The sequence below is a fragment of the Solea solea genome, chromosome 19 (genome assembly GCF_958295425.1).
Source record: "Solea solea chromosome 19, fSolSol10.1, whole genome shotgun sequence".
NCBI lineage: Eukaryota > Metazoa > Chordata > Actinopteri > Pleuronectiformes > Soleidae > Solea > Solea solea.
In genome coordinates, this window is record NC_081152.1 from 12707704 (window position 1) to 12719994 (window position 12291).

General features: G+C 45.1%; 2 protein-coding genes across 3 annotated transcripts in view; one reads left to right on the top strand and one right to left on the bottom strand.

Moving 5' to 3' along the window:
• Positions 1-1149: 1149 nt before the first annotated feature.
• On the top strand, positions 1150-8109 carry gdnfa (glial cell derived neurotrophic factor a). Its single transcript, XM_058618158.1, has 3 exons — positions 1150-2230; positions 2884-3114; positions 5657-8109. The coding sequence occupies exons 2-3, from the start codon at positions 2910-2912 to the stop codon at positions 6214-6216; spliced, it is 765 nt and encodes a 254-aa protein (XP_058474141.1). The 5' UTR covers positions 1150-2230; positions 2884-2909; the 3' UTR covers positions 6217-8109.
• Positions 8110-8205: 96 nt separating this feature from the next.
• Positions 8206-12291, bottom strand: part of LOC131446738 (WD repeat-containing protein 70) — a 36283-nt gene continuing 32197 nt past the window's right edge. Inside the window, exons 18-19 of one of the 2 annotated variants that reach the window (XM_058618157.1) lie at positions 11715-11845; positions 8206-8756 (exon numbers count right to left, since the gene is read on the bottom strand). In XM_058618157.1, the coding sequence (XP_058474140.1) occupies positions 11758-11845 (88 nt within the window). In that variant the 3' untranslated portion in view covers positions 8206-8756; positions 11715-11757. Of the gene's footprint in view, positions 8757-10563; positions 11846-12291 lie in introns of those variants that run through there. The other variant, XM_058618156.1, reaches the window with a different exon arrangement.

A 12291-nucleotide genomic window follows, 5' to 3' on the forward strand; every position in this document is an offset into this window, starting at 1 on the left:
CACTCTGTTGTGATGATTCCAGAGGGTTGAATTACGACTGCTGATGTGAAAGATCGCCGCGACACCTAAATCACAGCGACTGGGCTCAGGTTCAGTTGTGACACAACAGCTCATTTACAGAACGTCCAAGTCATCTCTCAACATGAGAAATAAAAGGTGGCCTCAGTCCGTGCGGAGACCTCAACACCAAGTGATTCGGTTCTGTTTGGAGACAAGAACTTTAGAAGGTGTTCGTGTACATGTTGAGCTTTTTGGGGAGGATATATCATTTAATAGGAGCTCAGTGACAGGAGACTGTTACATTCTCTGAGTTGTACTGGAAAACAAAGTGGAATATGTGCCAGTGTGTAAAAATAGCCGTAAAAAGAAGGAGCAGCATGAGTCAGGATTAAGTCACACAATCAGACAAGAGAGAAAGTGTATGGATTTAGGTTTCAGGACAAATGAAGTTGTTAGTCAATACAATGAACCACATGTGAGGACATGACAGGATTCCATACAATAAGGACTTGGCTCTGTACCATGTACATTCTTTAAGAGTGTAGGAAGGGCACGCACAAATGCTTGAGAGAACTTGTATTGACAAGAGGCAGAGGCCCATAAGAATACGAATAAAGAGCCTTAATGCCGCGGACTAGCAGTTAAGTCGGCGCGGATTCAAAGTGTCAGTGCTCGATCCCATCCTTTTATTGAACCGACATCCTGAGTAACATTTCACGTGTTAGATTAAAACCAGAATGCTTCTTGGAAAAGCAAGTGTTTGGCTGATGGAAGGAGCTGCTCTCTCTCTCCCTCTCACTCTCTTTTGGCAATAATGGCCACAAAATGAGTTTAATTGTGAAAAGGACTTGTGGAATTCACTTGTGCAGAAGATGAAAGGCGTGTAAATCATGATGGAAAGGCTTTTTTTTTTTTTTGTCCATGCCACATTTAAGCTGCTTCACAGCTCTTCTATTGTGGTGTCGCCTCGGGCTCACCTTGACAACAATCTGCCTATTGAGTAACCGAATGATCCATTTAATGCATTTGGAGGAAAAAAAAAAACAACTGCACTGCATGTGTGTGTGTGTGTGTGTGTGTTTTACAACTGATCAACAGGGTCCTGCGCAGCCTGTGCTCCCCTCATCTCGCTCCTGTAACGCGTTCCAGTAAATACTGAGTGAAGTGGGACTCTTGTATCTGAGGTGTGTGTTGCCATCAGATGGAACTTGACACCGGCGCGCACAGAGCGCGCAGATCAGGTTAGAAACATGCATCGCAACAGAACATCTCCAAATCGCATTCCACATACTGAAATCTAATCCGGGGACATCAGGATGTGTGACATAATCCCCAAGACATCTGAAAACTTTGCTCCTCCATAACGGGGCTCCGGGGTGGTTTTGGGAGAGATATGTGGACCTCTTGTTATTCACTGTTTGCTCTTGCGTGGATCCATAAAAGAGGGGGCGGACACTAACTGCCCCCAAACGTCAGAGCGCACTTAACTATAAATCTCTCCAAACCGCCCTCTGCGCCCGGTGCGGTGTTTATGCGCAGCAGACATCTGTCCAGCTCTCAGTCCAGTGTGAGGACAACGCGCGTGGACGCTGCACAACACTGTAGACACTACCTGACCTGGAAGGAAATGGAGAATAAAACCCCTCATGTGTGCTGTTTACCGTGTCGACATGTTGTGAAATGTTGGCGATGATGACTTTGTAACGCGCGTGTGGATTTATCGGCGCTTGGACTGATTTCATTAAGAGCTTGTTGCACTCTGGAAAACCGATATTGTGCACATTTTGCGCCTCGCTCATGCACTGGAGACGCTGATGTCTTCATTGGTCTCCGCGCAGTCGGAGATGGTGGATCTCTCTCGGATTTCCAACGTGGAAACGTAGCATCTAATTAATCAGCGAGTGCAACTGTACCCCCGGCGAGGCGCAGTGGCCCTTGGTCTTCAACACCTACCTTTGGACTCCAAAGTGTGGAAAGGCGCATGGTTTGGCCGCTGCGCTGAATCGGAGTATGAAAAGCGCAGCTGGTGCAGTATTTCTGTTCCGTTTTCTGTGTGGACACGAACTGAATCTCAGAAGCGCTTCACGAGTCGTGCCTGTGGATTGTGGCCGTTAATGAAACGAGTCACCGCAGCTGAGTCAGCTCGGGACACTCCACGAGACGCGTTTTCTGTTTGGATTCTAACACCAACGGCCAAGCGTATTTCAGGTCTGCATGGGCCATATGTGAGGTAAGTGGGACGTTTATTTTATGTCATACTATAAGAGTGTTTTTATTTGTATATTGATGGAGTATCTGTGACATTCCACTTGTTTTTTTGTTGTTGTTTAAATAACAAACCAGAGAGAAAAAACAACAACAACTTGTGCTTGTTATGAGTTGTTTTTTTGTTTTCTTTGCATCGCATGTTTAACGCCAGTATTTATCCACGCGTGGATGTTTAGGTTTAGTGCAGACTCAACATGCCATTAGACGCACTCATGTAAGCTTTGGGCATCGCCATCTGGACAACTCACACCATTATTTAGGCTGTGGTTGCCAGGAGTTGGTGCGTGATCCAACCAACGCACTTTTGTGTATGAGGCGCACCCTGATATCAAAGTATCATCCTCTATAATCCTACAGGGTCTAACAGTCAGTGGATAGATAAATAAACAAGTGTTGGTGACACACAAATGTTTATACGAATGTATTTTGACTGTTTCTACCTTGTCATGCCTTCATTTGAAAAGAAATCAAGGGTATATTTACTCTCATATTCATATTAGCCGCAAAAAATATGAGACAAAGTCTGGTTTATTGTCAATAGGACAACATTATTTTACACACCGTGCTCAATTTCAAACTCAAAAATAACTATTCCCCCTCTTATTATTCCCACAGCTCTCTTCATAGGAACTGAGTCTAAGATGAAGTTATGGGATGTTTTGGCCACGTGTTTGTTGCTCCTGAGCTCTGTTGCTACACGGCCTCTCTACCAAAACACTCACCCCGCCAAGAGGACTTACTTCCCCAGCAGCTACAGTGATTCCGAGTCCCGGTCTGCGGAGGACAAAGAGCCAGCGTTCCAGCGTGAAGACCACAACCTGCAGGAGATCTCGATGGAGAGTCCATGTAAGACACACACACATTTTTACTCAAGTGAGATCTTAACATCTTCTCATCGCCTCATTGTCATGCACGGCCACGGGTTCCATTTGAAACCGGGGCAACTGAGACGTGGATGTTACACAGTTGGTTTGCAGGCCAAGTAATTTGGCCTTTCCTGACTAATTACACTTGAGAAACAGCCTGTAAAGTGATATCCAGAGAGGGCTGAGCCACAAGTGGAGAGTCCTACATTGATAACGCCGTCAGACATGCGGGGTTATCAGGTGGAAGATCTTAATTTTCTCTGCTTTATTGCCGCTGCAGTTCACATTGAGCTGGTGTCAAAACAAGCCGGCGGGCATGAACGAGGTCGCCGTCACTCTTACTCTTTGTTCATAGTCTCGTCTGCTTCTCTGCGACTTGGAACAACCAGAGGTCAGAAATCATGGCGTGTCTTAAAGGAGGCGACGTGAACCAGGTTGCAGGAATCTTAAAGGGGGAGAGGGTGAGAGACAACGCCGGAAAATTTCAAACCGAGAGAGGGCTCTGTGTTTATGTTCGTCCCGACAGCGACAGTGGGCAGGAATTTATTTTGTTTGGATCAGCGTGACACAGTGTCGTCCTCGCGCAGACGGAAACGCTGCCAAGAACTAGATTAGGAATGGAACATTTACACGAACGCTTGCCCCCTCCCCCCCCCCTGCCCCGCCACCACCGCGTGCTTTGTTTGGACCGCGGTGACATCACGGATGTGCTGCGTACACACCAAGACCGTTAGCGACGCACGGACAGTGTGAACAAGACTGTGGCTTTTTGTTTTGTGCGTAAAGTTTGAACACAGGGTCTACAGCAACAGTCGCTGTAGACCCTTATTGGCCTGATTAAGCAAGGAGTTTTGAAGGCTACATAGATTCCCCAACACACATGGAAGGGAAGGGTGAGGTGAGGGATTCTCAGCTGCAGCATGCAACTACTACCAATAACCTAATATGCTGCTGCTGTGGTAAAGTACGGATTAGTTCAAGTGTTGACTTTGGCCCAATTTGAGCCATAATCCACTCCCATTTGCTGCCCCACAAGCCCATTGTCGGCAGGTGTACACTGTAGCCGCCCCGCTTGTCATTCGACATACAATGGGAGCTGTTTAAATCAAAGGGCAGGTGTGTCTAAACAGATTGGCCCTGGCTCATGTGGTGCACAAGCAGCAGCCCTATCAGCTGTGGGGCGCAGGCGGATCGGGTGACCTGCGCTCGGGCCAGAAGAACAGGTAAGAGAGAAGAGATAGGTGACACTGCAATAGAGAGGCTGCGCTAACCACAACGCCACCTGTCAGACATCACACCCCTGCTGCTGCTGCTGCTGCTTCTCAACACAAGACGATACCACATAAACTCACGCTCGCGTGCACACGCAGACTCACGGCAGCGTAATTGACTCATTTCATTTCCGAACGATACGTCGTCGCGATCTTTATATGTGTTCGTTTATTGCTGCCAGGCCTGCAGGCGTTTGGAGTAGGAGCGACATATCTCCTTAATGGAATCAACGTGTAACAAAGGAGGGTCCAAGGTTTTCCAGTCAGTCCTCACCGTGTCTCGCAGCAGATGGTGGGGGGAGCTGGAAGTGCCGCGTGTTTTAAGTTTCAAGCAGGCTGCTCTCGCTCAATCTCTCTCTCTCTATGAGCTATACGACTCAACACAAGGGAGTTCTTCTCATTCGGCCTTTGAAGTTTCGTGCTCGTAATTGTGTCTACGTTACATTGCAAGTGGAGAAATGCTGGTCACATTCTTAATGCATCACTCATTCTGCCCACATCACATCACATGGCTGCAGACTCTGAGATTTCCTCTCTGTCTGAAAATTCAATCGACAGCACACTCTTGACCTTCACCCTGCAGCTCCTTCTGCTCCTTCAAGTCGTCTCAGTGGGAGTTAAATTTCCGGGCACCTGCACGTTCACATCTCTGGACTCTTTTTTTTTAACATTCCTCTGTGCGAGACTGATCCATAAATCAGCGCACACCATCGCTGATCTGCACAGTTTTCGGAGCATTTATGGACATCTTCTACATTTATGTCGGCACGTGGTACAGTCCACACACATCGTCTTACTCTTCTCAGTCCAGGTGGTTTAAACTGAGGTGACAGCAGTAAACATTTAAAGGAACAATTCTGGGAAACTCACTTTCTGGAAGAGGCTTAGATCAAAAGGATCCGTGAGCACTTATCTTCTTATCTGCCCATTAAACATAAGGACAGTTGCCAGGCAAATAAAAGAGACCGAGTTACTCCGAGTCAAGAAAATATTCCACCATCTGTATGATGAAAAAAAAAAAGATTAATTAACACGTGACCTTTGTGTGTCACGAGTACCTGTTTCCTCTTTGTGCTTACACAATCGCCCGGAGTTTAGAGCGCTGAGAAAACTCCAGTGGAAGCTTTGCTGTGTCCTTGGAGACTATATTTACATTGAATGAATGAATGCGTGAATGAATAAAGTACAGCATTCAATTGTGTCTCTATCAGTAATAACGATAAGTAAATCCGTTCTCTCTGTGTCTTCCAGATGACACCACAGGTCTCTATCCAGAGAAGTTTGACGACGTAATGGATTTTATCGAGGCCACCATCGGCAGACTCAGGAGATCGTCAGAGCTCGACGGAGGCTCCAGGGGACGGAGGGAGCAGAGACAGAGGGGAGCGGCAAACACGGGAGGCCCCAGAGGCGAGGGGAGGGGACACGGGGACAGGAGGCGAGGTCGCGGGCGGGGGGGAAGCCGAGGCGGCAAAGGGGGCCGAGGCGAGCGAGGCAGGGAGAGGATAACGGTGCAGAGTCGGGGCTGCTTGCTAAAGGAAGTCCATCTCAACGTGACGGACTTGGGACTGGGCTACCAGACGAAAGAGGAGCTCATCTTCCGGTACTGCAGCGGCCCCTGCGCCGAGGCGGAGACCAACTACGACAAGATCCTGAACAACCTCACGCACAACAAGAAGCTGGACAAGGACACGCCCTCGCGCACCTGCTGTCGGCCGATCGCGTTCGACGACGACCTGTCCTTCTTGGACGACAACGTGGTGTACCACACACTGAAAAAGCATTCTGCACGGAAGTGTGGCTGCGTCTGAGGAAGACGCGCACGTCGGCGGACTAAGGATGGTCTTTGCGAGTCGGTACAGCGCGGGGACGGATCGCTGTGGGGGGGAATGAGCTGGAAGCGGAGGTGTGTCTGCAGTCTTCAAACGACTGCACCGTTAGAACTGACCGGTCCAACTGAGTCAGACCCACTGACCAGTATTCCCTCCAGTTTGCAGAAGAGTCAGTGCAGTTACACCAGGTTTGCTAACTGTGCTACACTTAAAAAAACAAAAAAAACACACAACGACGACTTTGGCTCGTTTTCCTTGAAGAACTTTGTTTTTCCCCCGACTGCATAGCTGTCTCCTAAGACTGTGGACGACCACAGAGATGTGAGGAGAACATGCAGCTGCAGTCAAAAACCACTTCCACTGCAAATCTGCGCTGTTGACAAGTACATTTATAACCATGTGATAAGAAATACCACACCGGAGTACAGCAAAGACTTTCCGGTGCAACGCATCTACATAAATTTCAATCATTTATATATAGATCTATATATATATATATATATGTACACGTGTGTATAAGAGGTATATTTATTAAGATGGAATTTAACTTATTGTTATTTATTTTAATCCATTTTATGAAAGAAATTGTCTTTTTCTTTTCGTTTTTTTTTTTCTCTCCCTTATTTATTTAAAAGCTTCATTTTTCCTGGACGGTGCCAAAAATGGAGCAATTTCTCGTGCGAAAATCTTACAAGGTGACCCACAACTGCTAAACACACACAAACACATCATAATAATAATAATAATAATAATAAGAATAATGCTTATTTGCTTCACTTGGGGTTCCAGGGTTTTCTCAATTTCATACGTGCAGACCCATCATCTAAAATATTAAGTAAAGGAGGGAGTAGAAACGCAGACAGAGCAGGGGACCAATAGAAGATTTTCAACTGAAGTGAGCTGTTGTTTTTGGGGGTAGTTTTTGTTTGTTTTTACTTTTCTCTTTTTTTGGGACATTTCACCTCATTTTCACCTTGCGTGTGTATGCTACGTCGGCCGTTGCTCTTTCCTCACATTTCCTGGTACCGGATTCGTTCAACTATGACATTTTTACCAAATGTTTACAAAGGAGGAGAATGACTTATGCTGCTCTGTACTTTTTAAGTTACTCAAACAAATGAATTGTACACAAAAAAGGAGCCCCCCCCCCCTACATGTTTTTAATTAAAATCTAAATGAGAGAGAAGCCGTCCGTCTGAAGATCTGTAGGTGCCTTTCAGTCACGGAGTGCAGAAGCTGCTAGAATACCTGCCTCTCAGCTTACATTATCCGAAACCTCACTCCGGGCCCTGAGCGAAGGCTTTGCAGTGGTGACTGTCCCAATACTTTAAAGATCACTGGACTTCCTGTGTTTGTATCTCTGCTCTGACAGACGGGTCTTACACCCCCAAAAACAAGAAAAGTGATCCGAAAAGTCAGTCTTAACCAAATATCCACGCGGGGCAAAGGCTGCTGTAAATATGCGAAGACTAGATAGCATCAGAGTCATTTATTCCCAAACTATAGCAAAAAAAACCAAACACATAAGGCTCTGCAGAAGCATGTTGCTGTGCCCATCGATGCCCTTCGAGGGGAATAATTTTAAAGTGGAACAAAGAGCGCCCTTGGGGGGGTCTCGATGTTAGCACGGATTAGGGACCAAGGTATCTGTGCCCACCCAGCAGCAAGCAAGCAAGCAAGCCAGCTTTACTGTGTAATCTCCTGCAAACAGAACAAATCCACTGCATCAGGCTGAATTTAGGCCAAATACTACAGAGGGGGAGAAAAAAACTCGAGCTTTTATCACAGCATACCTCATCAATTGGATCATCTTCCCCTTTAACAACTGATTTGCGTGTAAGCCTTTCCAGATGAGAATGTGCAGATAGGAGACGCACCACTCCTCCACAGCGTACATTAAACACGTGTCCTCTCATCAACAACATCATCATCATCATCACCACCACTGTTTGCTCAACTGTTGTTCGGTGCTTCACCCTCCGGTTCTGATGCCAGGGTAGACGAGGAAATTGGGTGAAAGTTGCAAAGAAAGAAATCCTCGAGTGTTAATATGAGAAGACATGACGACGGCGTTTGTTTTTCACTCCCCACTGTGTCGACACCTCAAAGAAAAGAAGAAACCTCTCGTGTCGTCTCACTTGTTTTGTGTTACAGAACCAAAGCTCTCGGCAAACTTTATTTTTGTACAATATTCGTTTTATAACTTTTTACAGAATTAAACTTGTTTCTATTAAAAAAAAAAACCTCTGTGTCTCCTGGTGTTCTGCCACATGTATGAATAACGCTGCGGGTGCCAGATTGGTGCTTTTTTATCTGGGAATTCGTCATGTGAAAATAATTTGGGGATGGAGGATGGTCTGAGAGATGGCCTCCTGCTCTGTGGCGTCCTGTCCTGCTCCGCATTCCTGAACACCAGCCCAGGGTCGTACAGTAAACAAAAGCAGGCAGTAAAGAGACGCCGAGCTGTAAATCAAGGCGCTGAAGAATTTTTTCCACTGTGCAGGGAAGACGTGTGGATGCTGATGAGAAAACGGCAAGAGGTGCAGTGTCATTACGCAGGGGCTGAGGTTTGGGAAAAGTCCACGTCAACAATCAGTCCTTGTGACACCAAGTCCCAGATCTACACTTTCACCATTTAAGATCATCACACATTCAAATAGTGACATTTTTTTAAAAGCTATTTGTCTTTGTCTTTGCATAACTAATGAATTGCTCACGCAAAAAAAGGCTGTGATTTTACCAGCTCAAAAATAATAATTTTCATCTTCACTCAAGAAAAAGTGTTTGACTAACAAGTCAGTGCCCAATTGTATGGACTAATTTTTAATTCGGTATAAATGTGTCCCGTTTTTTAAGTGTTTTAAGCTATATACAGGTTAGTGTATGTGCTCTTTGTATTTTCACATTTTTTTTGTTGACGATAAGAAAATAATACACTCTATCGCAGGTGTGTCAAACTCAAACTCAATAGTAATTTGCTGTACTAATCATTTTTACTAGATGTGTAAAGCTAAAAGAGAGGAAGCCAAATATACAAATACAAATGAGGGGCTGAGCCCCCTTACACCCAGCCCCCCCCCCCCCCCAAAGCTGGAAAGACGTAACATATTATCTCGCAGGCCAAATACAACTGCACGGCGGGCCGGATGTGGCCCACGGACCTTGAGTTTGTCACCTGTGCTCTATCGTGTCTGATCCTCATGTGGAGGATAACACGGTAGTATATGGATACGAAAATAATAGAACACAATACTGGATGTAGTTGTCGGTTGGTGCATCAAATCAGCAGCGTCTCCAGCTTGTGATATGATTCATTCATGAAGAAAAAACGTGAAAACACCATCCATCCATCCACCTTCTACCACTTTATCCTCCACATGAGGGTCGCAGGGGGGTGCTGTGCCAATTACACCCAGTTTGTCAGTGCATCACAGGGGACACATAGAGACAAGCAGAAAGATCATGTGAAAATACCAATGTGTAAAAACCCAAGCCACAAAACGTGACTTTGTTAGAGACGCCGCGTAACACGTTTCTGTCTTTAAAGGGTCTGTGCTGCATCTCACAAGTGAGCCTCGTACAAGTGCCAACTGCCTCTTGCGTGGCGGAGAAGAGATTGACGTCAGCTTGTCTTTCATTAAGCCAAACTCCTCCTCTTTTCTTTTAGGTTACCCTTTAAAATGCTTCTCATAGTTTCAGGCTTCCCATATTTCATGTCCTGGTATTTCTTTGTCTTTCTGTGATTTTTTTTTTTTTATGGCCAGCGGGGACGACTGCCAGAGCACAGACATTCGTTGTCTGCTTGTAATTTGGGTTGGCCCAGAAATAACAGACAATCATTCGGCAGTTTTCGTACCACTGTAAGTCACCAATTATGACACAAAAAAAAATGAATGACACAAACCGAGTGTTAAGACTTTCCACATCTTTTGCGTCAAAATTTCTCCCTGCAAACCCAAAGCCTGAAAAACAAAGACCACTCGCATGTTGTGGGCAGAGGTTGCATTCCAGAGAGATGTGTAAAGAACACAAACATGGGTTTCATTAGCCCTGCATGTTGTGGTGTTCTCCGTCAGTCTGTTAAAATACTGTTTGACGCCGCACAGGTCATTCACAAGATTCAAATGGAGAAAGCCGCGCAGGGGGCAACTAGGTGGCGTAGATATATCAAAGTCACGCCACACTTTCATTAAACGACTTAATCTTAATTCAGGGTTCGTAGTCTTTTCATAGATTAAAGCTATGAGAGCGAAGCAGATTCATCGCTGTTAAAATGACCTATAAACAGTCCTGAGCCTTAAAAAAAAAAGACATTTGACACTTGAGTTGATAAAAACGGATCTTTTCAGTTTAGATTTAATTCGTTATATATGAGGTTGAATACAGTTTGTAGAAAAACAAGCAAAACGCCTTTCACTGAAACACAACAGATTTGAATTAGGGCTGTCAAAGTTAACTAATTGTTGTGATTAATACGGCCGAGATCAACGCAATGATTAAAGATAATTAAACGCAGTTTGTTTACGACCTCTGACATGAGAGCCGGAAATGATCCGCGCAAAAGAGTCAGAGAGGAGAGACAGAGATAGTAGCTGAAGATGGAGAGAGGTGAGGGATCGCTGGACGGAAGGTTTCATTTTAAGAAGCTGAGTGACAGGAACCATCGATAAAACAAAAGTTACCTGGGTGACACGGCACAATCTATTGACAATGACTGGAAGCTGCGATCCTTTGCCAGTGACTGTTGCTGAGACCTGTGCAGAGGAATTCCCCCACATCACTAACGAGTGGAAAGTAAGTGGCAAACTAACCACTATATAGTGTCCGTAATATGCTGGCAGCTGCCCGGTGACTTCCATTTGAACACCTACCTCATTGATTAGATAAAAAGCCAACTTCATTAATCGTGATTAATCTAGATGAATGAATATGTGAGATTAATTAATACATTTCTAATTAATTACATCTATTGACAGCCCTAATTTTAATAAAAACCTCCCAGAGGTGCTCACATCGTCACAGTCATTTTATTTTATATCATAATTCAGTGATGTGTAGAGAACCCTCTCACGTAGAGAGAAGTTAGTTTGTGAATGTGAGATGTGTACTTGTTCATACAAAAACTAACAAAAAGCAAAATTAGAAAAAAATAAAATAAAACATCCCAGAGTAAAAACGGTTGAAACGGTCGTATTTCTTCGCAGCTGACCAACAGAACCAGAACCACAAAATCTGGAGCTGATTTTTGAGGCCAATTCAGGGGACGTATGAGGACAAAAGAGATCTTTGGAAAATGTAAGGAATTTAAATGAAAGGATAAGATGACGTCCACTAAATTAAAATGCCCGAACGTTAAAATTCTTCTTCTTAACAAAGAAGCAAATATATACGTGTACACGTATGTTTTCTGCACATTTTCTGACAGTAAATTCTAAGACTGATCCTGAGACCTCGCGGCTGTGGTGCTCTGGACCCACCGTGTCTACTATCCTGTATGAAATGATCTGCTGCTCAAATCGCTCAGATCTTGCGCTTCTTCCACTCTGGTTCGTCGTTAGCTTCCTCGTCCTCTTCCGACTCCTCTGCAAACAGGGGCTCTGGCTGCGTCCTAAAGGGGGATTCACAGAAATTATACAATGATTCAACTTCGGGCTATAAAATAAGAGGGGGGGAGAGAATATTAGAGATTTAACGTTAGTTAACACTCGCTTTGAAGCTTCAGATAAATGATTTCTTCCACACGGGTCAAGTGAGTGTGAATGAAGTTCAGGCGTGAGGACTGTACAGTCACTCAGACCTCGCTGCTTTTCTCTCCTCAGCAGGTTTAACTTGATGTTTAATGTCTCCCTGCCAAGCACAGAGAGAGCCGTGGTGGTGACTATTAATCTTAAGGCCTCAGAGAGAGAGAAAGAGCTCTGTCGCCTGGTATTTACTACGACGTGCATCACCGGTATGTTGAAGCAAAGACCGCTTTCGCCTGCAGCGCTGTATGTGAAACAGACGTTTTGTTTTGGCTCACAGTTTAGTTCCCGAGAGCCCCGATAGTGATCTAAA

What these genes read in the sequence shown, in the direction of transcription:
- gdnfa (XM_058618158.1), top strand. Translation starts at nt 2,910, where the DNA reads ATGAAGTTATGGGATGTTTTGGCCACGTGTTTGTTGCTCCTGAGCTCT. An exon ending in GATCTCGATGGAGAGTCCAT is followed by an intron (nt 3,115 to 5,656) that starts GTAAGACACACA and finishes TGTGTCTTCCAG; the next exon opens with ATGACACCACAGGTCTCTAT.